Below are 27,144 nucleotides of genomic sequence, written 5' to 3' on the forward strand. Positions count from 1 at the left end.
TGGTTCCATATGAACTTTAAAGTAGTTTTTTCCAATTCTGTGAAGAAAGTCATTGGTAGCTTGATGGGAATGGCACTGAATCTATAAATTACCTTGGGCAGTATGGCCATTTTCACAATATTGATTCTTCCTATCCATGAGCATGGAATGTTTTTCCATTTGTTTGTGTCCTCTTTTATTTCACTGAGCAGTGGTTTGTAGTTCTTCTTGAAGAGGTCCTTCACATCCCTTGTAAGTTGGATTCCTAGGTATTTTATTCTCTTTGAAGCAATTGTGAGTGGGATTTCACTCATGATTTGACTCTCTGTTATTGGTGTATAGGAATGCTTGTGATTTTTGCACATTGATTTTGTATCCTGAGACTGCTGAAGTTGCTTATCAGCTTAAGGAGATTTTGGGCTGAGACGATGGGGTTTTCTAAATATACAATCACATCATCTGCAAACAGGGACCATTTGACTTCCTTTTTTCCTAATTGAATACCCTTTATTTCTTTCTCTTGCCTGATTACCCTGGCCAGAACTTCTAACACTGTGTTGAATAGGAGTGGTGAGAGAGGGCATCCCTGTCTCGTGCCAGTTTTCAAAGGGAATGCTTCCAATTTTTGCCCATTCAGTATAATATTGGCTGTGGGTTTGTCATAAATAGCTCTTATTATTTTGAGATACGTCCCATCAATACCTAGTTTATTGAGAGTTTTTAGCATGAAGGGCTGTTGAATTTTGTCAAAGGCCTTTTCTGCATCTATTGAGATACTCACGTGGTTTTTGTCTTTGGTTCTGTTTATGTGATGGATTATGTTTATTGAGTTGCATATGTTGAACCAGCCTTGCATCCCAGGGATGAAGCCAACTTGATCGTGGTGGATAAGCTTTTTGACGTGCTGCTGGATTTGGTTTGCCAGTATTTTATTGAGGATTTTTGCATAGATGTTCATCAGGGATATTGGCCTAAAATTCTCTTTTTTGTTGTTGTCGTGTCTCTGCCAGGCTTTGGTATTGGGATGATGTTGGCTTCATAAAATGAATTAGGGAGGATTCCCTCTTTTTCTATTGATTGGAATAGTTTCAGAAGGAATGGAACCAGCTCCTCTTTGTACCTCTGGTAGAATTCAGCTGTGAATCCATCTGGTCCTGGACTTTTTTTGGTTGGTAGGCTATTCATTATTGCCTCAGTTTCAGAACCTGTTATTGGTCTATTCAGGGATTCAGCTTCTTCCTGGTTGAGTCTTGGGAGGGTGAATGTGTCCTAATCTTCCCTCACCTTTCTGATTGTGGGTCATCAGACTCCCATTTCGGAAGGGGTGCTGCCCCAGACCCTGGGGGAAGGAATGCTCCTCAGAGAAGCCAAGAAGAATCTGAACAGATGGGCCTTGCTGGGTTTCCTCACTCAGTCTACGAGCTCAGATCATACCCTTTTTGTTCATTCACGTTTCTACACAGTTGTCCATTATGCCTATCCAATGAAGTCTCCATAAAAGGCCAAGAGAACAGGGTTTGGAGCATCCAGATAGCTGAACATGTGGAGGTTCCTGGAGGGTGGAGCTCCCAGGGAGGGCATGAAAGCTTCATGCCCGTTCCCCGATATGTCACCCCATGCATCTCTTCATCTGTATCCTTTGTAATATCCTTTATAATAAGCCAGTAAACATGTGTTTCCCTGAGTTCTGTGAGCCTAGGCTGTAGCAAAGTAGTTGAACCCAAGGAAGGGGTCATGGACACCCCAATTTATAGCTGTTTGGTCAGAAGCACAGTTAAAACAAACTTGGGCATGCAATTGGTATGGGAAGTAGGGGGCAGTCTCGGGGCCTGAGCCTTCAACTTGGATCTGACACTATCTCTAGGTAGATAGTGCCGGGATTCAATGGGAGGTCCTGTGGCTGGTGTCCGCTGAAGAACTGATGGCTTGCTGGTGGGGAAAAATTTCCACATATTTCTCCTGACAACCACTGTTAACGTTTTGGTCTATGTCCTCCTCTATTTTCTTTCCCCTTGGCATACACACAAGTACATTTTACATATTGTTTTTCAGTCTACATTTTAATTTAGTAATACAATGTAGAAAAGAAGAGATTAGAAAAATATTCTTAATTTTTCTGTAGAAGATGTTTTATTTAGTGGGAGTATGTTCTTTCTCTTATTTTGCAGTTATAATCCAAATGCACTTAAGGCCTCCAGCCTTGGTGCATATAAAGGAAAGGCCTACCTTTCCTTTAATAACCAAATAAAGTTGCTTAAGCCACCATCCCATGGAATATTCTCTGAAAAGAAAGCATAAGCTTTGCTAGTATTGATAAGGATTCTTAGGTTGGGATGGAACATGGGATTTATATATTTCTGTCACTTCTAGGTGTAGTTTCATTTGCCTTTATTATGGGTGAATTTGAGCATCTTTTATATATTTAAAAGCCATTTGTTTATCCTTTGATTTAATTCTTTCTATTTGTCCCCTTGAAGTTTATAAAACCTTTTCTGCCATGATTTCTTTTAGTACTTTCATGTTTTCATTTCTTGCATTTAGATCCACACGGAATGAATTTGAAGCAAGGTGTGAAGTATGCATCCACAGATGGTTGTCCACTTAAGCCAATACCATCAGATTTGAAAAGCCATTCTGAGCATATATCTGTACTCAATTTCTATATGTATCTCAGTCTGAAGGGTACTTATTTTATTTTGAGAAATGAGGTCTCACTCTGTTACCCAGGTTCTAGTGCAGTGGAGTGATCATGGCTCACTATAACCTTGAACTCCTGAGCTCAAATGATCCTCCCACCTCAGCCTCCCAAGTAGCTGGCTCTATAGGCATGTGCCATCATGCCCGGCTTTTTTTCTTTCTTTCTTTCTTTTTTTTTTTTTGAGAGAGAGGGTCTCACTATGTTGCCTGGGCTGGGCTCAGGTAATCTCCCTGCCTTGGCCTCTCAAAGTGCTGGGATTATGGGTATGAGCCACTGTGCCCAGCATGAGGGTATTTTAAATAAATTAAAGGCAATCACTTTTAAAAGAAATGTTCTCCTGAGACCCTTTTATTAAAAATAAAAACTCTTAAGTGGGTAGTCACTCTTCACTTGATCATTTTCATAAATTCAGGTTTTTAAAAATCGTTGTCTAAATGGAATAGTGTAGAGTCTAGAGAAATCAAATTTCAGTCAAGCCCTTCAGTTTTCTCTTTCACTGTGTTTAATGAGAATGAGAAAAATAAGGTATTTTCTCTTTTTTGTTTCCTTTTTTGTTTTCCTCTTCCTCCCTCTTCTAACAGTGAAAAGGCAGCAGAAACAAGGAAGAGGATAAACTCGAGGCTTTGATAAAGCACACTGCAAGTCAGCACACTTCTGAGCAAAAAATGACACATTCCATAGCTCTGAATCACCTTGACTATCCATTTTGTTTTTATTCTCTTGGTTTTGGACAGGTCCAAACTAAAACATTTTTAGTTTGTTGTCCCATCCAGTTTCCTGATGGGTTACCTCAGACGTGAACCATCATAACCAGGAGAAGTGGCATGCTGGGCCCAGGGCCCAGCTGAGGAATGTGAGGCCAACTAATAACTTAGCTCCTTCTAAACTAATATCCATTCAGAGAAGTTTTCAAGTCTCACTGAATGTGGATGGAGCTGGTGCCAGGGAGGACTATTTGTCCTGCTCGGGACACTGTCTTCCTAGACCTATCTTGGTGAAACTGGTTTTAGCTGACTGTTCTAATAGCCACCTAGCAGGGCCGGGGGGAGCAAAGTCCAGCTTCAGCACTTGGCCTCTGTCCATACGGAGGGGAAGGGCTCCTGGTTACTGCTGGGCAGGGTGGCAGTTCTGGATTCCCACTAGGCCTCGTTACTGTTCCTTATGGCCTCCACTGACACCATAGGGAGGTGGTCTCATTGTCACTGGGCAGTGGTGAAAGTCCTGACTCTCCACTTGGCCTCCTCTGACACCACCCCAGCTGGGAGGTGGAGGGACTGCCTTGTTACAGCTATGAGTGGGTGGAAGTTCAGGTCCCCGTGTCGTCTCTGTTGACACCATGGGGGCGGGAGCCTTTTGTCAGATGGGGATGGAAGAACCAGCTCCCTGTGGCTTTTGCTGATACCACACCAGGGGAGGTGAGGCCCCTTGTGATAGCCTGGACTCCCACACCCTGGCTGGTGTGGGTGGGAGTGGACCACAGTTTTTTTCTGTGCTGGAGTAAGTGGTTACTAAGAGTTTCCTGTCGTTAGGCTGCCCCTGTCCTAGTCCTTTGGCTAGAGAAACAGGCTTTTGTTGGGGATTTTTTATTTGCTCCTGTTGGCATTTCTGGGTTGCCGGCTCCTTTAGTCCAAGTCTGGGGTCCAGGAAACTCATCACCAGGTTGTTTCTTGGATCGCAAAGTCGCTGGCCAGTCTGCCTTCTTACTACCTTTCAGCATCTTCTCATGCATGTTTATACATAATGTCCAGGGTTTTAGTTGTACTCAGTGGGAGTATTCGGGAAAAGTATATCTACTCCATCTTCCTGGAAGCCGCACCAGGATGTCACTTAAAAATACTGTTAATAGTTGGCTTCATGTTTTTGGCATTGTACAGAGATCCGTTTACTGCTGGTATGCTGAATCCCCCACTAGAACGGTGTCTGCACATGGTAGGAGCCGAATAATATTCACTAACTGAGTGAATCCCCGTTTCACAGATGAGAAAGCTTAGGGAACCAAGTAATTTTCCCTAAATCACCAGCCAGCAATAGGAAGAACTGGGGTTTGAATGTGGGCAGTCTGATTCCAAAGCTCAAGCTCTCAGAAGCATCACTGGGGCAGTCGTGAAAGTCAAGGCCCCTTTTGTTCTCTTAGGACAATGAAGGAGTGAGAGGGCGCTTCCACTTGAGACAGCAACAACACGACACTTTTCTACTGAATTAAGAATGAATGTCCTTGCTTCTGCCAGAAAATGCCCAACGCTGTCATCTCTCCTTCCATTCATTGCCAAACTTTCTGCCTGGTGTCCCAATTACTCCATAATTTCCGTGCAAATGGGGTTCCACTCCAATTTCTTTTCTGCAGCTGCCTTTTTTCTTCAGCCCCAAAGACCAAATTCAATAGTGTCTTTCCTAATTCTCATCCTTTTAGGTTTTTCTGCAGTATTTCCAAATGTTGTCTACCACTTCCCAATCTCCCTGCTCTTGACTCTGCTTTCTTGGTTTGCCCTCCTTGCCTCTGATTGCTTTCTGTCATCTTTCTCCAGCCATCTTCAAGCTGGTGGAATTCCTCAAGAGTCCTCCTTTCTCTTCACTGTGCATAGTCTCATTCTCAGTCCATCTAAGCTCACTTAGATGACTCAACACTCACTTATTCACTCACTGTTCATTTGTTGAGCACCAGGCACTGTTCTGGATCCATAAACAAGGTAAACCAGGTGGCTCTTCTCATGGAGCTTATATCTAACGGGAGACACAAAGGTAAACAAACAACAACAGTTAGGGAGCACATAGCATATCAACAATATGAATCACACTTGTAAACTTTTGTATGCATAATCCCAATTATCTCTTAGATTTAAAAAGTACAGAGGGTAAGAGTTGCATTATCTACATAATACTACTGCTACCACCTTATATTCACTCGTATGATGGTTTGTTTTAAAGCTCTGCTTTCGCATAGTTGGTCTCTAAAAATTCTATTGAATTAAAAATATAAAATATTGGCTTGGCATGGCGGCTCACGCCTGTAATCCCAGCACTCTGGGAGGCCAAGGTGGGAGGGTTACCCGAGGTCAGGAGTTTGAGACCAGTCTGGTCAACATGGTGAAACCCCATCTCTACTAAAAATACAAAAATTAGCTGGGCATGGTGGCGGGCGCCTGTAATCCCAGCTACTCAGGAGGCTGAGTCACGAGAATTGCTGGAACCTGGGAGGCAGAGGTTGAAGTGAGCCGAGACCATACCATTGCACTCCAGCCTGGGTGACAAGAGACTCCGTGTCAAAAAAAAAAAAAAAAAAAAAAAAAAAAAAAAAAAATATATATATATATATATATATATATATATATATATATAAAATACTATTTTTTTCCAAAGATCTTAATTCACAAATGTCTCAAAGCAGTTTAAAATGTTCTTGATGTTACATAATTAGTTAGAAACCTGTCCAACCACATACCAGATGCATGGGCCGGGGCCGGGACAAGTTACTTGACCAATCTGGACTTCCATTATTCATGACTGCAGGAGCTCCTTCACTCATGAACTGTGTACCTAGACAGAGACACAGCTCAAGGCAGCCATTTTTATTGCCTTTGTGTGCCAAGGAGAGGGCCTCCTTTTTTCAGAGGCATAGCATATGGGACAAGAATGTGGTTCTGCAACTGGGCAACTTGGGTTTATATGCTGGCTCCTCTACTGCCTCCTGATTGACCACTAGCAAGTTATTATACTTACCTCTCCATGCCTAAATTTTCTCATCCATAAAATGGCCTAGGGATAGTGCCTACTTCCTGGAATTATCATGAAGATTAAGTTAGTTAATAACCATAAAGTGCTGAAAATAGTGGCTGCCACTTACTAAGTGTACATATGTGTTTGCCATTTTAATCTATTTACATACATACCGTATCACTTTCAGAGAAAAACAGGTCACTAGATTTTATCTGTTGGAATCTTGCTATCATTAAGCTTTGAAATTTGATATTTTCCATCTTGGATGCTTTAAGATTTCAGGTTATCAAACAAATTTAAGAAAGCAAACATATTTTTACTTCTTCTAACTTCAGAGAATGAGCTTCTAAAAATCAATGTTTTCTTTCCACTTTGGATTTTGAAATTAAAAAGATATACATAAACAAAACAAAACAGAAATCACATAAAAATCAATGAATTCAGGAGCTATATTTGAAATAAACAGGCTAGATGGCAGATAATTAATATATACTAAAACCATTAACGTCACACATAAGGATTATAATATATCAACAGCTTCAAGCTGGGCAGAGAGTTTCTGGTATCACAGTTCACTTCTGTGGGTCATTGCTGTGCCATTCAACTGAAATTAAAAACAGAAAAACTCTCCATTGGTTTTAAAGCTTATCTCCTACAATTTTTTCCTATTCCCCTCCCCTCCCCCAATCATCTGCCCTTTATTACTTGCCTTGGTCAGAGGGAGAATGTAATTTTCGAAAAACACAAAAAGTAAAAAGCAATTTCTATACCAAGGAAATAATAATGGTGATAACCCAGATCACACAGAAATTAAATCTACCCTCCTTAAACAGTAAAACCAGCTAGCTTTGCATGCGTTCATACCATATGGCTATATTAAAGCATAAGGCAGACACTACCAGCACTGCACTCTCATCAGCCAGCCAGCTTTGCAGACTCACCACCCCCACAGGCTGTCCTGGAGGTTCCTGGGCCTGCAGTGGGAGCTAAGAGGTCAGCTGTTTCCCTAGAGCCCACCCCAGTAATCTTTGCAGCTTCCCTGAGGGCTTCAGGGACTTGCACCCTGTTTAGTGGGCACAGAGAAAATGGCTCATGTCCTGGAAATACCCAGCCTGGCTCCATTTGGCTGTAAGTAGTTCCTGGCAAAATTCCTCATTAGGTAAGAATTTGGATGGTGGTGGAGGTACTTTACCCAAGAGGTAGTGGCAGTGTGGCCTGTGGGAATCTTGAGGGCAGTGGGCAAAAGTCATTCCAGTCCCAGGGCTCAGCTCCAGCAGTGCCCAGGGGCATCTCAGAAGCAGCTACATCATCATCTGTAGCACCCCACGCCCCGTGCTTGTTTAGGGCTGAGATCCTATTGGGAGGCACTGGGGAGGAGGTGAGCTGCGCTGGCAGAAGGTTCCGGGCCTGTCACTGGGGATTTTCCTGCCACTCACATCCCCTTCTTTCAAGTTTTCTTTAGCTCTGCACAGATTGGAGTAACAGAGGATGCTGGTTTCCACCTCATCATTTTTTACCTTCTCACCCCCAGAAATTAATCTTTGCACAAACCTCAGGACCAGCACAATGCCTGTCTCAATAAAATGTTAGTTTCCTTTCCTCCTGTATCTCCTGCCTTTCCCTTGCTGGCCACCTACTAAGACACAGGGCCTTTATGTCGGGGTGCCCTACTTCACAGCACCCCCAGACCCGCCCAGGGCTGCTCCCCATGCCAGAACCTTCCCTGTCCCCAGAAGAACCTGACTATCCTTTTTTTCATTCCCTAAAAGTCTTACTTTTCAAGGCTGAGGCTGCAGCATCCTTTATACTGGTATACATTTTGGTGTTTATAAGTGTCATTGGGCATCTACTGGTACTCATCTTAGTTACCTTCGTAACAGAGCCCTTAGATATCTAACCAAAGCAGTGACTGACATTGAGATTTGTGGCTGCCTGGGTAGGTAGAGAAGAGAAAGAGAGCAGAATTGACCCTGTTTCTCAACTCACAAGCTCCTATGATGGTTTGGAAGCCCTGACCAGCATTTTCTTCTGAAGCAACACCCTCATGGTATGTTCAGCCTTTTTCTAGATCTCTCCAAGACAGAGAAATACTTGCTGCTCCTGCAACTTGTTGCTCCTGCATTGAGGTTGGGCAGATGGGCATTACTGGGGTACTAGTGGCCAAGTTGCCCTGATCCACCCACCTGAGACCAGGTATGCATGTGGTGGTGCAAGTCACTGCCTTTTCAGGCTGGTGCTGCTGGATGAGAAAGTCCTAAAGTTCTATCGTTTAAGGACCAGCACAAGAGTGAGGACACACACCTTCACCGGCAGCAAGAAAGTGGTACACAGCCGGGAGGGCAGTGGGCACCTGGGAGAAGAGCAAGGCCGGAGGAGTGAGGGGAAAGCAGGCCAACCTTGAGGATCTTCTCAGCACCTGAACGCCAAGGCTGGGGAGATCCTGGACGTTGGCCTGCTTTCCCTCCTTTTCTTACAACTCCTGGAGAAGTGTGAGCCCTCTGCAGGGAGCTGGCCAGGCTGGCAGGCGAGTGGGCGAGGGTGTCATTGCTATCATAAGTGGCTGCAGGGACCGAAGCTAGGGACAGACGCGCTAAGGGCTAGGAGGGCCCCCACCGGGCAGAGGGACGCCGCATCGCGGATCGCGGATCGCGGATCGATGCCCGGGGCTGTGCGAGTCGGGTGCTCAGCCCCAACGGCGCTTTAGGCGGGTCCCCTAGGCTCTCGCCCTTGAGCGCGCAGCCAGCGCAGTGTTGCTGCGCTTCACGAGGCCAAAGCGTGTCTCCCCGTTTTTTCCTCTGGGGATGCCAAAAGTCACTGGAAAAGACAGGAAGCTGTCGCCCCGTCGCATTCTCAGCAAGATGAGGCCCAGTAGGCAGCGCCACCTCTCCCGCGTGCCCGCGCGCCGCTGCACCAGCCGGGGAGGGACTGGAGGTGAAGTCGCAGGTGCGCTCCCCAGGGTATATCCGGGCTCGCAGCCCACGCGGCACCGCCGCCGCCTCGCCCGGCTGCTCCTCCTCCCCCATTTCCAGGTGTCTCCTTTTCTGCATGCCCCTTAAACGTCCCACTGCCGCAGGGGTCCGACAGACCCTTTTCAGTTTACATTTCCTGCGAACCCCATCCACTGCAGTGGCTCATTCTAACACCTTCACTGGGTGTCTTTTTGCATAACATTTAAAATAACAATGGATCTGAATCTGATCCCGGCTTCCAGCTTACAGGACATGTAGAGGACAGAGGCACAAGTGAAAGTCCACCCAAGGAAGGCAATCAGCAAAGCCAGGGTGTGGGGAGCTCTCTCCAGAGGGTGGGAAAACCAGAGTGTGATGAAGGGCAGAAACCCAAAGAGTAAAAGAGACTTAAAAACCTGCCAACCAATCCCAACCTGTTGTCCTAATTTGAATCCTGATTAAAATCAACTGTTTTTAATGGAAACTTAAAACTTTAGTGGAAATTTGAACTTGACTTGATATTTGATGTAAGAAATCATAGTGTTTTTTTTTTTTAAGGCATGATAATGGCATTGTGCTTATTTTTAAAGGATAGAGTCCTTATTTTTAGAAATTCAGACTGAAATATTTATGTCTGGAATTAGCTTCAAAATAACGCAGGGAGAAGTGGGTAAGGGTTGGGATGGAACAAGGTTGGCTACGATTTGATCATTGTCGAGACTGGGTAATGAAAACATGGGAGCTCATTCTAGAATTCTTTCTACTCTTGTATATTTTTTAAATTCTCTATAATGTTTTAAAAAGAAGGAGAAAAGAAAAAAAATGGATATATTCCAGCTGATTAGTCTCAACGTTTTCAGGGCCATATACAAGTAGGGTCCTGAAAATATGTTAATTATGTGACTTAAGATCACCTGGGAGTCCTTTTTGTTACTGACTTGTGTGACTTGTGTGGCTCGTGTGTTCTCATGCTTAATTGGATTGGTCTTTAATCTGGGGCCAGGGAAGTGTTTGACCTGTGGCTGAGATTTCTACCTCTCTGCACTTCCCTTCCTGAACACTTACCAAAAGTGGCCCTGGATTTCTAACCACCTGAAGATGACTTTCCATCTCCTCCAATGTCCTATGTCTAAAACTGTACAGCCTTATGCACTACCTCCTAACTTCCCCATTTCTATGAATAGCAGAGCATTTCCTCTGCCTCTGTCACAGACTAGAAGACATCTAGCCATCTTTGACTTCCCCCTCCTCTTTTCTCTGCCTCTCCACTTAGTCACCAAGTTCTATGGATTCCTTGTTCACTGTTTCTCGGACTCATCTCTTCCTCTCCACTCTCATTGCTATTGTCTAATCCCAGTTGTGGATTTTCTCCGTTACATTTACTTCCTCGCTGGTTTCCTGTCCTTAGAGTCCTCCTTCCAGCGATCCCACCTGCCGCTGCCCATGGGAGAGCCTTTAGATCAAGGGCCTCATGTTATGATTAGGCTTTGCAAACTTCAAATTCCTTCTCTTACAACCTCAAAAATTTCATTCAAAGAAAGCAGGAATGATTATCAGGCATCCAGCAACCCTACCCCTCAAATAGAGTCTAAAGTGAAAAACATTATTTCTCAATTGTTAAGCAAACACATCCCTCACTGACTGTTGGTAGGTCAACAACAGCCCAGACTTGGACAGTTGACAAGCAGAACCCAGGGTCATAAGGATCCCATTCATGTGGGTCAACAGACAAATGAAAGAGCTCAAATGACAGAACAGTCCAGAGATTCCTGCTGATTTTTCTAGCGTGCTCTAAAATGGAGCGATACACCAGGTTTCTAAACCATGAACACGAGACGTGACAAAGACGTGACAAATGACGTGACTTTCAGATATGTGAATTTATTCATTCAGATGAAGTTTACAAAGGTGTCCAATAATATGTCATTTTTAGTCATACACTTAAAATCATCTTTATTAAGAAAAAAATACATTAAATAAAATTAGGACCATCTAGGAAAATTCAGTCTGTTAGGTCACCAGGGCCAAATACACAGTCTCAAAATGCTTGGAATAAAAACAATATTTCTCTGATGCCCCCAAACAGACATTTATTATTTTGTCAGCCTAGATTAGCACTCCCTTTTTGGAGCTGGGATTTTATCCTCCCCAGGCCAACCATAAGCATCTCTTGGGACAGGGGTGGGTAAATGACCCAAGCAATGTTTCCCTAGAATTTTCTAGTTGGCTTGGTGAGTAAGGGTCCTCCTTCCTCTCTGGAGGAAATTAGGGATGCAGACACTCAGGGCATGTGTCTTGCACAGCCAGCCAGCCTGGGAAAATGAAGCCAACTGGGAGAGAGATTTGAAGAACTGGAGTCTCTGATTCTAGCCATGCCCACTTCTCCAGGTACTTGAGCTTGGAAACCTTCTTGCTTAACTAGCTCTAGGCCAGTCTTGCTTCACTCCAACACTCACACACTTCTGCTTGTGCTATTTTGAATTACCAGAGGAGAATCTTTGACAAACACAGGTCGATGTTAGTGTGAGCCAGACTGGGTAACTACACAAAATCAAAATCAGGAAAGGAGAGGACTCTGGGGCTTTGAAATCTCTAAACAAGAGTGGTGACTCAGCTCTCCTAGAAGTTGCCCTGGTTATATCATAAAAGGGTTCAATTTTTACATGAGGTCTCAATGGTCTTTTTACTTAATGTTACATCGTTAGAAAAATCAACCTTTGACTAGAAAGAGGCAGTTCCCTCCTTCCTCACACAATTCACAATTTTCTGGAATTATTAATAAAAATTGCATATCTCTAAGCAGAAGCTCTCCAATGCCAGATTTTTCACTAAAATTCACATATAATTTCCCTCAAGTTCCTCCTCTGCTCCTGACCTCTCAGAGCAGCCGTGGTACTCACAGGGTAAATTCCAAACACCTCACCCAGGCACTCAGGGCTTCAAGAATTGGGCCTTACCTTAGCCATCAACATCATTTCCCACTCCAGAATGAACACTTTGCCCTGGTCATGCCGGTCTCTGTGTTTCCTTTACACGAGTCCTGCTCACTCCTTTTCCGCATCTTGGTGTAAGCTGCCCTGAACCGTCCCTCCTGCCTGTGTTCTTTCTCTTCGTCTTTCTTTTTCTTCCTTTTAAAAAATTGAGTGCTCACTGTGTGCCAGATACAGCCCTGAGTGCTGAATACAAAATGACTCATAGGCTGGGCACGGTGGCTGACGCCTATAATCCCAGCACTTTGGGAGGCTGAGGCAGGCGGATCACCTGAGGTCTGGAGTTCGAGACCAGCCTGACCAACATGGAGAAACCCCATCTCTACTAAGAATACAAAATTAGCCAGGTGTGGTGGCCCATGCCTCTAATCCCAGCTCCTCGGGAGGCTGAGGCAGGAGAATCGCTTGAACCCAGGAGGCAGAGGTTGCAGTGAGCCAAGATCGTGCACTCCAGCCTGGGCAACAAGAGTGAAACTCCTTCTCAAAAAAAAAAAAAAGAAAAGAAAAGATTCATAGCATCTGGTTTTTGCCTTTGTTGAAGTCTGAACTCTCACTACCTCACAGTGTGACCATATTTGGAGACAGAGCCTTTGAAGAAATGATTGAGGTGAAACCATATGGGTGGGCCCCAATCTACTATGAATGATGTCATAAGAAGAGGAGATGAAGCCACAGACGTGCACACATGTGAAGACACCCGGCGAAGATGGCCATCTACAAGACAAGGAGGGAGGCCTTTGAAAAAATCAACCCTGTGGACACCTTGATCTTGGACTTCTACTTTCCACAACTGTGAGGAATAAATTTCTGTTTAGACCACCCAGCCTGTGGTATTTTGTTATGGCAGCCTTAGTAAATGAATACATGGGGCTTACAGTCTGGGGAGGGAGACAAATAAGAAAAGAAGCAAGAACAGCACAGCCTTGTAAGCACAGTCATTCCCCCTTCTCCATGGGGAATACGTTCCAAGACTCCCAGTGGATGTCTGAAACCTTGGATAGTTCCAAATGCTATATATGCTATGTTTTTCTCTATCCGGTAACTGAGATGACTACTAAGTGAAGAAGGGATGGGAACATCTACAATGTGGAGATACTGAATGAAAGGACGATTCATGTCTCAGGTAGGACAGAGCAGAATGGCAGAAGATTTCAGAAGTCAGAACAGCACTCAATTTAAAACTCACCAAGTCTTTATGTCTGTAATTTTCCATTTAGTACTTTCAGATGCAGTTGACCATGGGTAACTGACACTGCAGAAAGCAAAACCTTGGACAAGAGGGGACTACTCTTCCATGACAGGAGAAGCACAGAACTCTCAATTGTGTGAGATGAGGAGGAGTGTTGGGACATTTCCCAGGGGGATGTTATTTGGGGCTGTAAAGCTCATGAGAAGTGCCTGTCCCTCCAAAGGTGCAAGGGTGACCAGAAGCAAGCCCTTAGATAGGGGTGGGCTTGCTGTGGATCTCACCATCCTGCTTCTACCTGAGCCAAAGGCAAGCCAGTTTCAGGTGCATGGCCGGCCCCCTGAGATGGAGCTCATGGAGAGGGACCAACCAAGCCAATCATATCTGCCTTGGCAGATGGAGCCAGCAGTGGGGGAAGAAGCTGAGAGCCGCAGAAGGAAGGCGGTGAGCAGCAGCCACGGGACCACAGATATAAGGCCACTCATTAAGCAGACCCAGGAGGCAGAGAAGAGGCTGGGATAAGCAGTCAGCATGGGACAGAGGAGCCCATGAAGAGAATCAAAGGTAGAGATGGAGGCCACAGGCATCATGGGGCCACTGGAGTGGAGAGAACTTCAGAGGGTTCTGGCCAGGGTCGGTCCCCTGAGGTGTGGCTCTGCAGCTGATACGTTTGCATGCACTGAGTGTGGAGAACTTGGTGTGGGTTCTTGGTGTGGACAACTTCTATGGTTTTGGCAAATGCGTCATGTCATGTATCCACCACCACAGAATCATGCAGAATAGTTTCACTGCCTTTAAAAAATCCCAGGCTGGGCCCAGTGGCTCATACTTGTGATCCCAGCACTTTGTGAGGCCAGGACAGGAGGATCGCTTGAGCCCAGAAGTTCAAGATCAGCCTGGGCAACACAACGAGACCCTGTCTCTACAAAAAGAAAAAGAAACTTAGCCGGGCATGATAGCACATACCTGTGGTCCCAGCTACTCTGGAGACTCAGTGGAGAGGACTGCTTGAGCCCAGGAGTTTCAGGCTGCAGTGAGCTATGATTGTGCCACCGCATTCCAGCCTGGGAGACACAGTGAGACCCTGTCTCTATTAAAAAAAAAAAAAAAATCACCTGTGCTCCACCTATTCAAGCCTTCCCCTCTTCCCCAGAACCTCTGGCAATCACTGATCTGCTTACTGTTTCTTTAGTTTTGCATTAATTAGAATGTCATATAAATGGAATCATACAGTTTGCAGGCCTCTAAACCTGGCTTCTTTCACTTTGCAGTGTGCAGTTCAGATTTGTCCACGTTTTTGTGTGACTTGATAGCCCATTCTTTTTTATTGATGAATAAAAAACACATGCAGGTATCCACTGTATGGATGCACCACAGTTTGTCTGTTTACTCACCTATTGAAGGACATCTTTTTTTTTTTTTTTTTTTTTGAGAGGGAGTCTCACTCTGTCCACTAGGCTGAACTGCAGTGGTGTGATCTTGGCTCACTGCAACCTCCATCTCCTGGGTTCAAGAAATTCTCCTGCCTCAGCCTCCTGAGCACCTGGAATTACAGGCACGTGCCACCACGGCCGGCTAATTTTTGTATTTTTAGTAGAGACGGATTTCTCCATGTTGGTCAGACTGGTCTCAAACTCCCGACCTCAGGTAATCCGCCCGCCTCAACCTCCCAAAGTGCTGGGAGTCACCGTGAGCCACTGTACCCGGCCCTATTGAAGGACATCTTGATTGCTTCCAGTTTGGGGCAATAAATTCTTTTTAAAATAAAACATTTTGTAAAATTTGCAATACACAAAAAACATTAAGGATATCTTATGGGGCTAAATCTACTTTGTAAATCCCCAAGAATAGCAGGTCTTTATTTTTAAGTAAATCATGGAGATAAGCGAGGTTGCTTTGATCAGAGAGCTCCATGATTTTGCTCTTCAGTTGGTTTCAGTACCCATGACATTCCATTTAACGGTTTGTGGAATCACTAAGTCTCTAAAGATGAAAGTTTGAAAACCATTGAACTAAAGAAGATTCAGTGAGAAAACTGGGTGAGAGAAGGAGGACATTTATTGATAATAATTAAACTATAGGGCCAAACTCTTAATAGAGGAAAATAAAAACTGATTCTTGAAGGAAGAAGAAATAACTTCATTTTAATTTGTTTAGACTTTTCTTTTCTTTTTTTTTTTTTGAGACTGGGTCTCGCTTTGTCGCCCAGGCTGGAGTACAGTGCTGCAATCTCAGCCCATTGCAACCTCCGTCTCCCAGGCTCACGTGGTCCTCCCACCTCAGCCTTCCGAGTAGCTGGGACCACAGGTGCCCATTACCATGCCTGGCTAATTTTTGTATTTTTTGTAGAGATGGGGTTTCATCATGTTGCCCTCTGGTCTCAAACTCCTGGGCTCAAGCAATCCTCCCGCTTTGGCCTCCCAAAGTGCTGAGATTATAGGCACGAGCCACTGTGCCCGGCCAAATGACTTATTTTCTTTTCTTGGAGCAAGCTGTTTGAGCACAGCAACCAGAGCCTTAGCCTTGGGCCAAGCTGTGTTGTCCCAGGATATGATGCTGGACCCTTGGGCCAATATGTCTCAGTTCACCCACTGTGGTCTCACCCCACGTTAGCCCACCTAGCCTCGTACTCAAGGACAGAGTGCTAATCTTCCAGCTTCTTCTTCATGCATCTTTTCCACAAATACTGAGTGTGCATGTTGGTGGCTGCACTGTCTTAGGCTCTGGGAACAAAAGAGTGAACAAAAGTGGGCACAGGTTCTGCCCTCTGGGAGTTTACATGGAGTCCTGAGTCCTGCATCTTTTTTTTTTTTTTTTTTTTTTGAGGTAGAGTCTTTCCCTGTCGCCCAGGCTGGAGTGCAGTGGTACGATCTTAGCTCACTACAACCTCTGCCTCCCGATTTCAAGCGATTCTCCTGCCTCAGCCTCTCAGCCTCTGGAGCCGCTGGGACTACAGTGCACCACCATGTCCAGTTAATTTTTGTAGTTTTAGTAGAGATGAGGTTTTACCATGTTGGCCAGGCTGGTCCCTAACTCCTGACCTCAGGTGATCTGCCCACCTCTGCCTCCCAAAGTACTGGGATTACAGGCCTGAGCCACCGTGCCTGGCTAGTCTTGCATTCCTCATTCCAAAGATCTAGGTCCCAGCCCACCTTCTTTGTCAGCTTACTCGGCTATCCTGATACCCTGATTGGTGGCCTTGGTGAGGAAGGATGATGGTTGAGGAAAACGTTTAATGAGCCACAGACTCTGATAATACTCAACAGCACAAATATAAAGAAATTAATCAACATGAAGAGAAGAGACAAATGAAAATGCTACATTTCAGTTAGAGTCTAGTAAAAAGAAAAGCATAATGTTTTCCCATCCAAGATCACAGAACCCCTGAATTTTATCCATACATCTTAGTTTAAGAACTCCTCTTGCAGATAAAATCTGAAAAAGAGAGAAACAGACCCGAAGCTAGTGGAAATAACTGAATTAAGAGGAATAAGAGGCATGTGGTGGAAACCAGAAAAGAATTAGACTGGGTGCGGTGGCTCACGCCTGTTATCCCAGCACTTTGGGAGGCTGAGGCAGGAGGATAGCGTGAGCCCAGGAGTTTGAGTCCAGCCTGGGTAATATGACAAGACCCTGTTTCAAAAAAAAAAAAAAAGAAAAGAAAAACTAATAGTGTAGTGGTGGTAGGAAATGGGGTGGGTGCTGTGCTGCTGCTGTTGGGATGGGAGGGTTTAAGAAAGTTCTGGAAAAAGAAACCTTTAGATAACGTGATCCAAGATGAGAAAAGTTAGACCTTGATCTAAGTTCAAAAACTTTAACTACTGAAGAGCAATTGTGGGCTGTCTCCTCCTCCTCCCATGCCTCTTCATTCTACACTTTACAAAAGGCTTAAAGAATGAGAAAATCCTGTGTACCATGGTTCAAGAATAGCAGGAGAGCTTGTCAATGTCACCATGGTCATAGAAAACCTCAGCCAGGACACTCATAAAATTAGACATGTGGTGGTTAGGAACAGAACTCTTCTAGATACCTGAAAAGGCCTCTTAAGGCGAAGCATATGCCACTTTGCCAGGCACGTTGGCACTTGCCTGTAGTCCTTGCTACTCGGGAGGCTTGAGACTGTAGTGTGCTGTGCTCATGCCTGTGAATAGCCACTGCACTCCAGCCTGGGCAATACGGTGAGACCTCATTCCTAAAACAAAAAAAAAATTAAGAGATATTTTAAAAACTATACTTTAAAAAAAGAAGACTTTGCTTGCATTTCCACAGACATCTCTAGACTCTTTAACATTTCTAAAAAGATTCAAGACATAAACATGAAAATCAGATTCGATAATTTACATAATACCCCCATATCTGGTTCTGCAGGTGCTGCGGATTAGGGATGGGGCTTTATTAATTAGAGTAAACTTGAGTCTTGGTTTAGAAACGAACTACAAACTCTGATCATGATCTATTCTCCTAGTGTTTTTGTGTTGCAGTGTTTAAATATGTGACCTCCAGAGTCCCAAATGTTAACACAAAGCCATTGTCCTGTCACATGATCCACAGCTTACCCAGCAACAGGAGGAGCGACAAGCTTCCTTGCATCTATAGGCTGTGTTCTCAAAATCTAGAATAACGTCCTGTCTACTCATGGCCAAAACAGGGGACTGAAAGAGAAAAATCTGACCAGGACTGAAAGAATAAAAATCGGCTCAAACTGCGAAAGAAAAAAAGCAGCCCTACCTTTAATCAGGCTGTGAGGATAGTGACAGGTAAAGCCAACTGCAAAATAAACAGAAAACAGCGTTCCCCTCAAGGCTGTAACATGCCACAATCCTATCTTTGAATGATTACTGATTTGTACCAATGGCACCCCAGACGCACTTTGCTATTTTCATTTGTTACTGTGGATCTATTGCTTAGCCCCATGGCAGCACCCAGTCCCTAGTTAATCCCTGCTTTTCCTGATCCTGTTCTTGGAAATAGCAAACCGTCAGAAATGACCTCCTTCCCTTAAACCCTCCCTCCCTTAAACCCTCCTCAGAATCCCTCAGTGGGAAGGCAAACCTGACAAAAGGCACTTCCCTCCTTCCTTTTGTCTCTTGAGTGCCTTCTCTCTGTGTGATCAGGTCAACACATCCTCCAGTCCCTGCAGAGGTGATGGCGCCGTCATCTGAGGGAGGGGCAAGCTGTCCACTGGGTGCACCATTAGCAGTTTGTGGGTTACCTGTGACCAAATACAACTTTTCTTTTTCTTTTTTAAAAAATTCTGCATGGAGCATATTTATTGTTAAAATTTTCAGAAATATAGAAAGCTTATAGTGGTGGATACACACACACAGTGCTCTCGTTCTTAAAGAGTAGCCAACAGATGAAATGTCTGGAAAGATCCACAAATACAACTTTCCATACTTGCATCTTACGTTTTTTCTTTCCTGTAACGGTTTTCCCTCCTCACCCGCTGACCGCTTCTTATACATTTACAGGCATCCCCAAGGATTTTTTTATACCCATATCTGTGATTCTTTGTACTTTTTCCTTTCTTGGAGCAAGAGGCTCTGTTTCGTCATGACTGAAGTTCCCCCTTTTATTTCCCCCAAAGTTTCCTGGGACTTTTTTTCATCTCATCATTTGGCTGTAGCAGTTGTTCTTTTGCATTTTTCTGGCTGCTGGTTCACTTCTCTACCTGTTTCCTGCATCCATGCCTTTCATTTAAACTTCCATACAGCCAACTCTATGTGCAGTATAAAATCTTTCTTTGGTTTCCTCCTTTCCAAAAGAACTTTTACTTTAAAACATTTGACGATATTTCTCACCATTCTGTGCCTCCATGAAAAGAGATCCCAATTTCCTTCCCTTGTCCTTCTACTTTATTTTTCATTTCCTTCTGTTCAAACACGGGGTTGCTAACATGCTGGGTCCAGCTGAACCATCACCCAGCTTTTGAGACCTTCATTTCCACTGTCACCACTGTTACCCAGCAACAGGAGGAGCGACAAGCTTCCTTGCATCTATATGCTGAACAGCAGTGTCTTCCCTGGTACATTTCACAACTTTCAGTCTTTCTTGCTCATGCCCTTCAGGGCCGGGGAGTGGCACACATACAATTACAGCAAAACCCACTGTTTCTCAAGATCCCCTCTTCCTCCAGCTAATTGTGGAAACTTCAACCCCTACCTGCCCCATCAGGCTGTTTCCCGGTAGCAGAGGAGGGGCAGCTCATAAACTCTCCTTGGCAGCACTGAAGACTAGCTGACCCTGCAGATGCCATGCTGGCCCTGGCACCTTGGGCCAGCTAGCTGCTCACCACCCCCATGAGGTGGACCACAGTCAGGTGCCTGCACTGCAGCTGCTGCCACGCTTGAGGCACTGCCTGCAAACATCATGGCTATAAGGACCATAGTGTCCCAGGCGGCCACCTGGGCTCACAGCCTCCCACAGGCTGTCTCTCACCTCTGCCACAGCTACGCCCATCCTGGGCCCCTAGAGTCCTGGTGCGCTGGAAAGTGACAGATATGCCCATTGGATGGGGTCCTAATGTGAGGCTGCCCTTGTCCACTCTGGATTTTTTCCATATTCCCTCTAGAGAAGGTAACTGGAAGGATCAAAGTCATTACCTTCCCCACGATGAGCTAGAGTTGAATATTCTTCCATTGGGGGTTACCTGGCTGGATTCTGCTCTCTTCTACCCTGCCTTTTCTTCTCTACCCAAAACACACCTACCCCATCAATGGTTTCCCACACTTTGTAAAACAACAGGATGGGTCTACAGGAGGGTCTCTTCTCTAGATGCTGCAGCCCATTCCCCTTTTTGACATGTACACTGGAGATTAGACCCTGTATTCTCACATAGTGATCTCAGGCTTTGGCTTCAGAAGTCAATTTTAGGTTAATTTCAGCCAAGTCACTTTTTTGGTTGTGGGTGTGTATGTGTGTGTGTGTGTGTGTGTGTATGTGTGTGTGTTTCTTTTTCTTTATTTTATTTTATTTTATTTTATTTTTTGAGACAGGGTCTCACTCTTACACACAGACTGGAATGCGGTGGCACGATCGCGGCTCACTGCAACCTCTGCCTCCGAGGCTCAAGTGATTCTCCTGCCTCAGCCTCCTGAGTAGCTGGGATTACAGGTGCACCACTACTGCCTGGCTAATTTTTGTATTTTTTTGTAGAGACGGGGTTTCACCATGTTGGCCAGGCTGGTCTTGAACTCCTGACCTCAAATGATTCACCGGTCTTGGCTTCCCAAAGTGCTGGGATTACAGGCGTGAACCACCACGACCAGCCTTTTTTTCTTTTTTTTTTTTTGAGACAAGGTCTGGCTCTATCGCCCAGGCTGTAGTGCAGTGGAGAAATCTCCGCCACTGCAACCTCTGCCTCCAAGGCTCAAGCCATCCTCCTACCTCAGCCTCCTGAGTAGCTGGGACTACAGGCACACACCACCTCGTCCAGCTAATTTTTGTACTTGTGTGGAGATGGGGTTTCACTACGCTGCCCAGGCTGGTCTTGAATTCATGAACTCAAGCAATCCTTCTGCCTCTGCCTCCGCCTCCCATAGTGCTGGGATTACAGACGTCAGCCACTGTACCCAGCCTCCAAATCACATTTCTGAAGATTTGTTTGAAATTCCCATCCAGTATCACTGTACATAGAAGAAATACATTATACACAGTGTAAACTCTGTGTGTGTGTGTGTGTGTGTGTGTGTGTGTGTGTGTGTATATATATATATATATATAGAAGGGAGAGGACAAGATTATCAATATTCTTACTTTTCACATCTCATAAATAGGATTTTCCTTTCCATGACCTCAGAGCTTTACAGAGTGGATGGCAGCAGTAATTATCCAGGAAGTTTCTGGTATGGTGGTATCAGCCACTCACTGCCTTAAACCCAGTGAAACCCTCCATAACACAGACTAGGATATGCCACAATTGGCAATGGGTACCCCTCTTCCAAGTGGACCCAAATTCCTATCTTGGGCGTGAGGTGAGGTCACTGGTTCACTGCCTAGTGGTCATTTGCACTTGCTCAGTTCATTGTGGAGTCAGTGGGCGCAGACTAACTTTCTCTATCTTATGTGCTTTTCGAGAAATCCCAGAGAGGTTGAAAAATACTATTTTTAGTTAGCATCACAACAGTGGGGCCCATGTGTTGTGTTTTCATAGTAGACTCCACTTACCTCACTATTACGGGTTTTACTGTACTTTCCTACTGTTTGGGTAAATATCTGCTGCCCTGCGAGTCCTCTACCCCAGGTTCTTCCAAGCCCCTCCTCCAAATGACTTCCCACATTTTTGGCATCCTGGCAAGAGGTGGGAGGGACAGTTTCCAGGACCCTGCACCTCATCAGGTGTCTCTTCTTAAGAGACACCTTAAGGTGGGTGCTCCTTATCAAATATTTCATATTATGTCTGGTTCTATTCAGTGTGGCCCCTTTCCCAAATCACCCATTGTGGGGAGAACCCCACAGCTGCCTCTGTGCACAGGAAGTGGCTTCTGTATATCAAATCAAGGTTCTCCTCCCTCTAACTCTAGAATTTCACATTCCTAGGCCATTTACCTAGCATGCCCACATCTGCGACTTAAGTATGATAACGTGAGTTGTATGATTGTGCTTACTTCATTCTTTAGTTCATGGTCTGAGCTCCCCTTCTCTTGTTTTTGACTTCTTGGGTTCTGCCTTTATCTCATGTCTTTCCTTGTCTCCAGCTCTATGTTCTGATATTTCTCCTTTCTTGGAGACTTGAGATTCTTTGCCGTGAACTTTCTGCTCTCCCCTCCCTGCTTTTCTCCTCTACAAGCTTCAGATAAAGTTGAGTCATGGTTCTCCCATTTCCTCTGTCTTCTCCCTGCCGTTTCTTACTGTCCCCTCTTGTGGACTGTTTAATACTAGCAGGGTGTGATGGTTAATAGTGAGTGTCAGTCAACTTGATTGGATTGAAGCATGCAAAGTATTGATCCTGCGTCTGTGAGGTGTTGCCAAAAGAGATTAACATTTGAGTCAGTGGACTGGGGAAGGCAGATACACCCTTAATCAATGGTGGGCACAATCTAATCAGCTTCCAGCTAATATAAAGCAGTCAGAAAAACACAAAAAGGAGAGACTGACTGGCCTAGCCTCCCAGCCCACACTTTTCTCCCGAGCTGGATGCTTCCTGTCCTCTAACATTGAAGTCCAAGGTCTTCAGTTTTGAGACTTGGACTGCCTCTCCTTGCTCCTCAAGCTTGCAGACAGCCTATTATGGAACCTTGTGATCGTGTAAGTTAATACTTAACAAACTCCCATATATATATATATATATATATATCCTATTCTGTCCCTCTAGAGAACCTTGACTAATACAGAGGGTGACCTTTCCATTCGCCAAACACCCGCTGTATTAGTCCATTTTCACACTGCTATAAAGAAATACCCGAGACTGGGTAATTTATAAAGGAAAGAAGTTTAATTGACTCACAGTTCCACATGGCTGGGAAGACCTCAGGAAACTTATAATCATGGCAGAAGGTGAAGGGGACCTCCTCATATGGCGGCAGGAGGAAGAAGAGTGAGGAGGGAAGGGAGAAGAGCCCGTTATAAAACTATCGGATCTCATGAGAACTCACTCACTGTCATGAGAACAGCCTGGAGGAAACTGCCTCCATGATACAATCACCTCCCACCAGGTCTCTCCCTAGACACATGGGCATTACGGGGGTTACAATTCAAGGTGAGATTTGGGTGGAGACACAGAGTCTAACCATATCACCCACCATGGCTGAACTCTATTTTATGTTCGTGCTGAAGCTCTTCCAAAAAAACCTTCTCAGTCTCTTATGATACCCTCTCTTTTCTGCAAAAAGCTCTTCCCTGCATTTATTCAAGCAGAAGAAAATAACTCAATTGTTCATCTCTCTCTCTTGCTCTCTCTTTTGAGACAGAGTCCTGCACCCATGCTGGAGTGCAGTGGCACCATCCTGGCTCACTGCAGCCTTGACCTCTTGGGCTCCAGCGATCCCCCCAGCTCAGCCTCCTGAGTAGCTGAGACTACAAGTGTATGCTACTGCCCCTGGCTAATTTTTTTTTTTTTTTTTTTTTGTAGAGACAGGGATCTGCTATGTTGCTCAGGCTGGACTCAAACTCTTGGTCTCAAGCGATCCTTCCACCATGACTGCAACAGGCCTTTTCCTCTTTCTGAATTCCTTTAAGGCAAGCCCAACTGTTTACCTCCATTATATAATATTATGCTCTGGGATAAACTGCCTAAGTGCATGTTAACCGTAAAGGGCAGATGTCATTTACCTGTCATTTTTACTTTACTCCTTTCTCATTTATTTATATCAGGACTAGTGTTCCCAACTTCACACTGCACTCCGAGTTTTGAGTCACACCTGTGTGTCTTCTGCTGTCTCTAAACGAAATTATCTACCATGTGGTTAACTTCAAATTCCCCTTTGACATTATATATATATATATATATATATATTTTTTTTTTTTTTTTTAAATAGAAGTCTCGCTCTGTCACCCAGGCTGGAGTGCAAAGGCACAATCTTGGCTCACTGCAATCTCCGCTTCTCGGGTTCAAGTGATTCTTCCGCCTCAGCCTCCTGAGTAGCTGAGATTACAGACACCTGCCATCATGCCCGGCTAATTTTTGTATTTTCAGTAGAGATGAGGTTTCACCATGTTGATCAGACTGGCCTTGAACTCCTGACCTCAGGTGAGCCACCCGCCTCAGCCTCCCAAAGTGCTGGAATTACAGGTATGAGCCACCGCGCCTGGCCCCCTGTGACATAATTCGATTCCACACTAATTGTCTCCAGGCCAAATCCCAAACTGGTCAGCATTTTTCACTAGAGCTATTTAATATCTCATGAAGCCTTTTTTTTTTTGAGATCGAGTCTTGCTCTGTCGCCCAGGCTGGAGGGCAGTGGCACCATCTCAGCTCACTGCAACCTCCACCTCCCAGGTTCAAGTGATTCTCCTGCCTCAACCTCCTGAGTAGCTGGGACTACAGGTGTGTGCCACCACACTTGGCTAATTTTTTGTATTTTTAGTAGAGATGAGGTTTCACTGTGTTAGCCAGGATGGTCTTGATCTCCTTACCTCATGATCTGCCTGCCTCGGCCTCCCAAAGTGCTGGGATTATAGGCGTGAGCCACCGTGCCCAGCCTCCTGAAGCCTTTTAAGGGCAATACAAAGTCCTATATCCATTCGCATTTGCAGAAACAGTATCCAAAATAAATCCGGTTTCTCTACTGATCGGCAGTTTCATGAGAACAATTGTCCCTAAGAATCTGAATTACAGAAAACATATGTCGAGTTCCCTGAGTCAGTTTCAGCGGAATTCATTATCATGGTGCTCACCATATGCTTCTCACTGGGTAGCTCTTCTAATCCCTTGGGAGTGTAAGGGGTGGGTGGGAGGGGTGGAGATGTAACTTGGGTTCTAGAGTCCGCCTTGGTGGATTTGCATTGTGACCCACCACTAGTTTCAGGACCTTGAATCTATTTTATCTATGTCTTGGGTTCCTCATCAGCAAAATCAGAATGATAATATCTATCTTTGGGATTGTCAGAAAGAAACTTCTTATCTGAGGAATACAGGCTCCTTTCATTATCAGGCCCAAAGAAGCACTGAAACATGACAATGTGTGACAGAAGTCATGTCTCACTCCCCCTTGAGCCAAATAATTACTTCTTGAAGCCACTTGCTTATGTGAGCTCTAGATTATCTGATGCCAAGACACATAAAATTGCATACGCTGGACACCATAACTCTTACCCTATAGTTCAACAATGTATACCCAATCACTGGTCAATGTTACTTCTGTAAACTAATGAGGATTCCAAACTATTTTTTATCAGACCACTCCCTGTTCCCTTTTTGTCTTTAAAACCTGCTTGTAACAAAGTAACAAAGGCCAAAGGCAGCATTCCCCAAGGCAAATTGGAAGTGTCCTGGGCTACAGTCCTCAACCTGGGCCCAAACAAACCATATTAATTTTGCCTCAGTTTCTTTCCTTAGGTCAACAGTTAGAAGGCTTAGATGAGACAATATAGGCAATGTCCTTAAAACAATTATTAACACATATTAAGTGTTCAGTTAATGTTAGGTAGCCGGTGGTATGATTGCCACACATCTTCCCTGCAAAGGGTCCACAGTTGTTCTTCTCTTACTTAATTAGCTACATTCTTTTTTTTTTTTTTTTTTTTTTTTTTTTTTTTCCTCAAGGCCTTCTTTAGACCTGAAATAAATACTTCCTTTTTTTGTTGTTTTTTTTGAGACAGAGTCTCACTCTGTTGCCCAGACTGGAGTGTAGTGGCGTGATCTTGGCTCACTGCAACCTCTGCTTCCTGGGTTCGAGTGATTCTCCTGCCTCAGCCTCCCTAGTAGCTGGGATTACAGGCATGTGCCACCACGCTTGGCTAATTTTTGTATTTTTAGTAGAGACAGGTTTTCGCCATGTTGGCCAGGCTGGTCTTGAACTCCTGACTGCAGGTGATCCGCCCACCTCAGCCTCCCAAAGTGTTGCGATTACAGGCGTGGGTCACTGCGTCTGGCCTCTTTCTTTCTTTTTCTTTTTTTCTTTTTCTTTCTTCTTCTTTCTTCTCCTTTTCCTTCTTCCTCTTCTTCTTCTTCTCCTTCTTTTTAAGAAATAGGGTCTTTGTCTGTTACCCAGGCTGAAGTGCAGTGTCATAATCACAGCTCATGGCAACTTTGAACTCCTTGGCCCAAGACATCCTCCTGCATCAGCTTCCTGAGTAGCTAAGACTACAGGTGCACGCCACCATGCCTGGCTAATTTCTTAATTTTTTGCAGAGTTTGGGGGTGGGGGGGCGTCTCACTGTGTTGCCCAGGCTGGTCTTGAACTACTGGCCTCAAACTCTCCTCCCACAGTGAGGTGGCCACCATGCCTGGCCCACATTTTTCTATTGATCCTCACCTAAGTTTGTTTGTTGGCACTGAACAGATACTAACCATCACGCAGTTAGATAGGAGAAAGATTAAAAAAAGAAAAAGGCATGGACTCCATAGGTTTGAGTTTGACCCATGGTTGTAGAGGATTCTTTCCCTCTCACAGGCAGGCATCTATGATTAATTTGCACAGTGTGTCTCAGGGGGTGAGTGAGGAGAAAATCTGGTGGTTTGACCAACCCAGAGATGAGGGTGAAGCTAGCTGAGAAGATAGTTACCTTAGTACTGCTGGAGAAGGAAGGATGTGAGGGTTGGGTGGGACACAGTCATCTGAATGGGGAAAGGAATCCAGGTCATTAATCCTTGGCCACTCTCTGTGCCCAGTGGCCTCCTCTCAACCAAGGTGCAACCTAAAGGCAATTCACCCTGAACCTCAGGGTGGAGTGCAGGGGCAGCCAGCACACCTGGGAAGGTCTGTCCCCCAAGACCTTCTCATTCTGGCCTGAGGCTGTTAAATCCCCTGGGGCTGATTGCTCCTCAGTCTCTCCTAAATTTTGTGCACTCCATGCTCACCCCACCCCCATTAGCCAATACAAGAGTTTTCTTGTGTCTAAAAAAGGTCATTTAGCTTTTTTTTTCTTTTTGGAGACCAAGTCTCACTCTGTCTCCCAGTCTGGAGTGCAGTGGCATGATCTCAGCTCACTGCAACCTCCGCCCCCTGGGTTCAAGCGATTCTTGTACCT

At 44.9% G+C, this 27,144-nt stretch overlaps 1 protein-coding gene across 3 annotated transcripts in view; it reads left to right on the forward strand.

The window, feature by feature from the left end:
- The window catches only part of NDUFAF6 (NADH:ubiquinone oxidoreductase complex assembly factor 6), a 107,680-nt gene that overhangs the window by 46,787 nt on the left and 33,749 nt on the right, over nt 1-27,144 (forward strand). The window contains exon 11 of one of the 3 annotated variants that reach the window (XM_021942516.2): nt 1,443-2,742. The exons of the other annotated variants lie outside the window; for them this stretch is intronic. Coding sequence (XP_021798208.1) covers nt 1,443-1,466 — 24 coding nt within the window. The 3' untranslated portion in view covers nt 1,467-2,742. Of the gene's footprint in view, nt 1-1,442; nt 2,743-27,144 lie in introns of those variants that run through there. 3 annotated transcript variants of the gene reach the window in all.

The sequence above is a fragment of the Papio anubis genome, chromosome 8 (assembly GCF_008728515.1).
Source record: "Papio anubis isolate 15944 chromosome 8, Panubis1.0, whole genome shotgun sequence".
NCBI classification, from domain to species: Eukaryota; Metazoa; Chordata; class Mammalia; order Primates; family Cercopithecidae; genus Papio; species Papio anubis.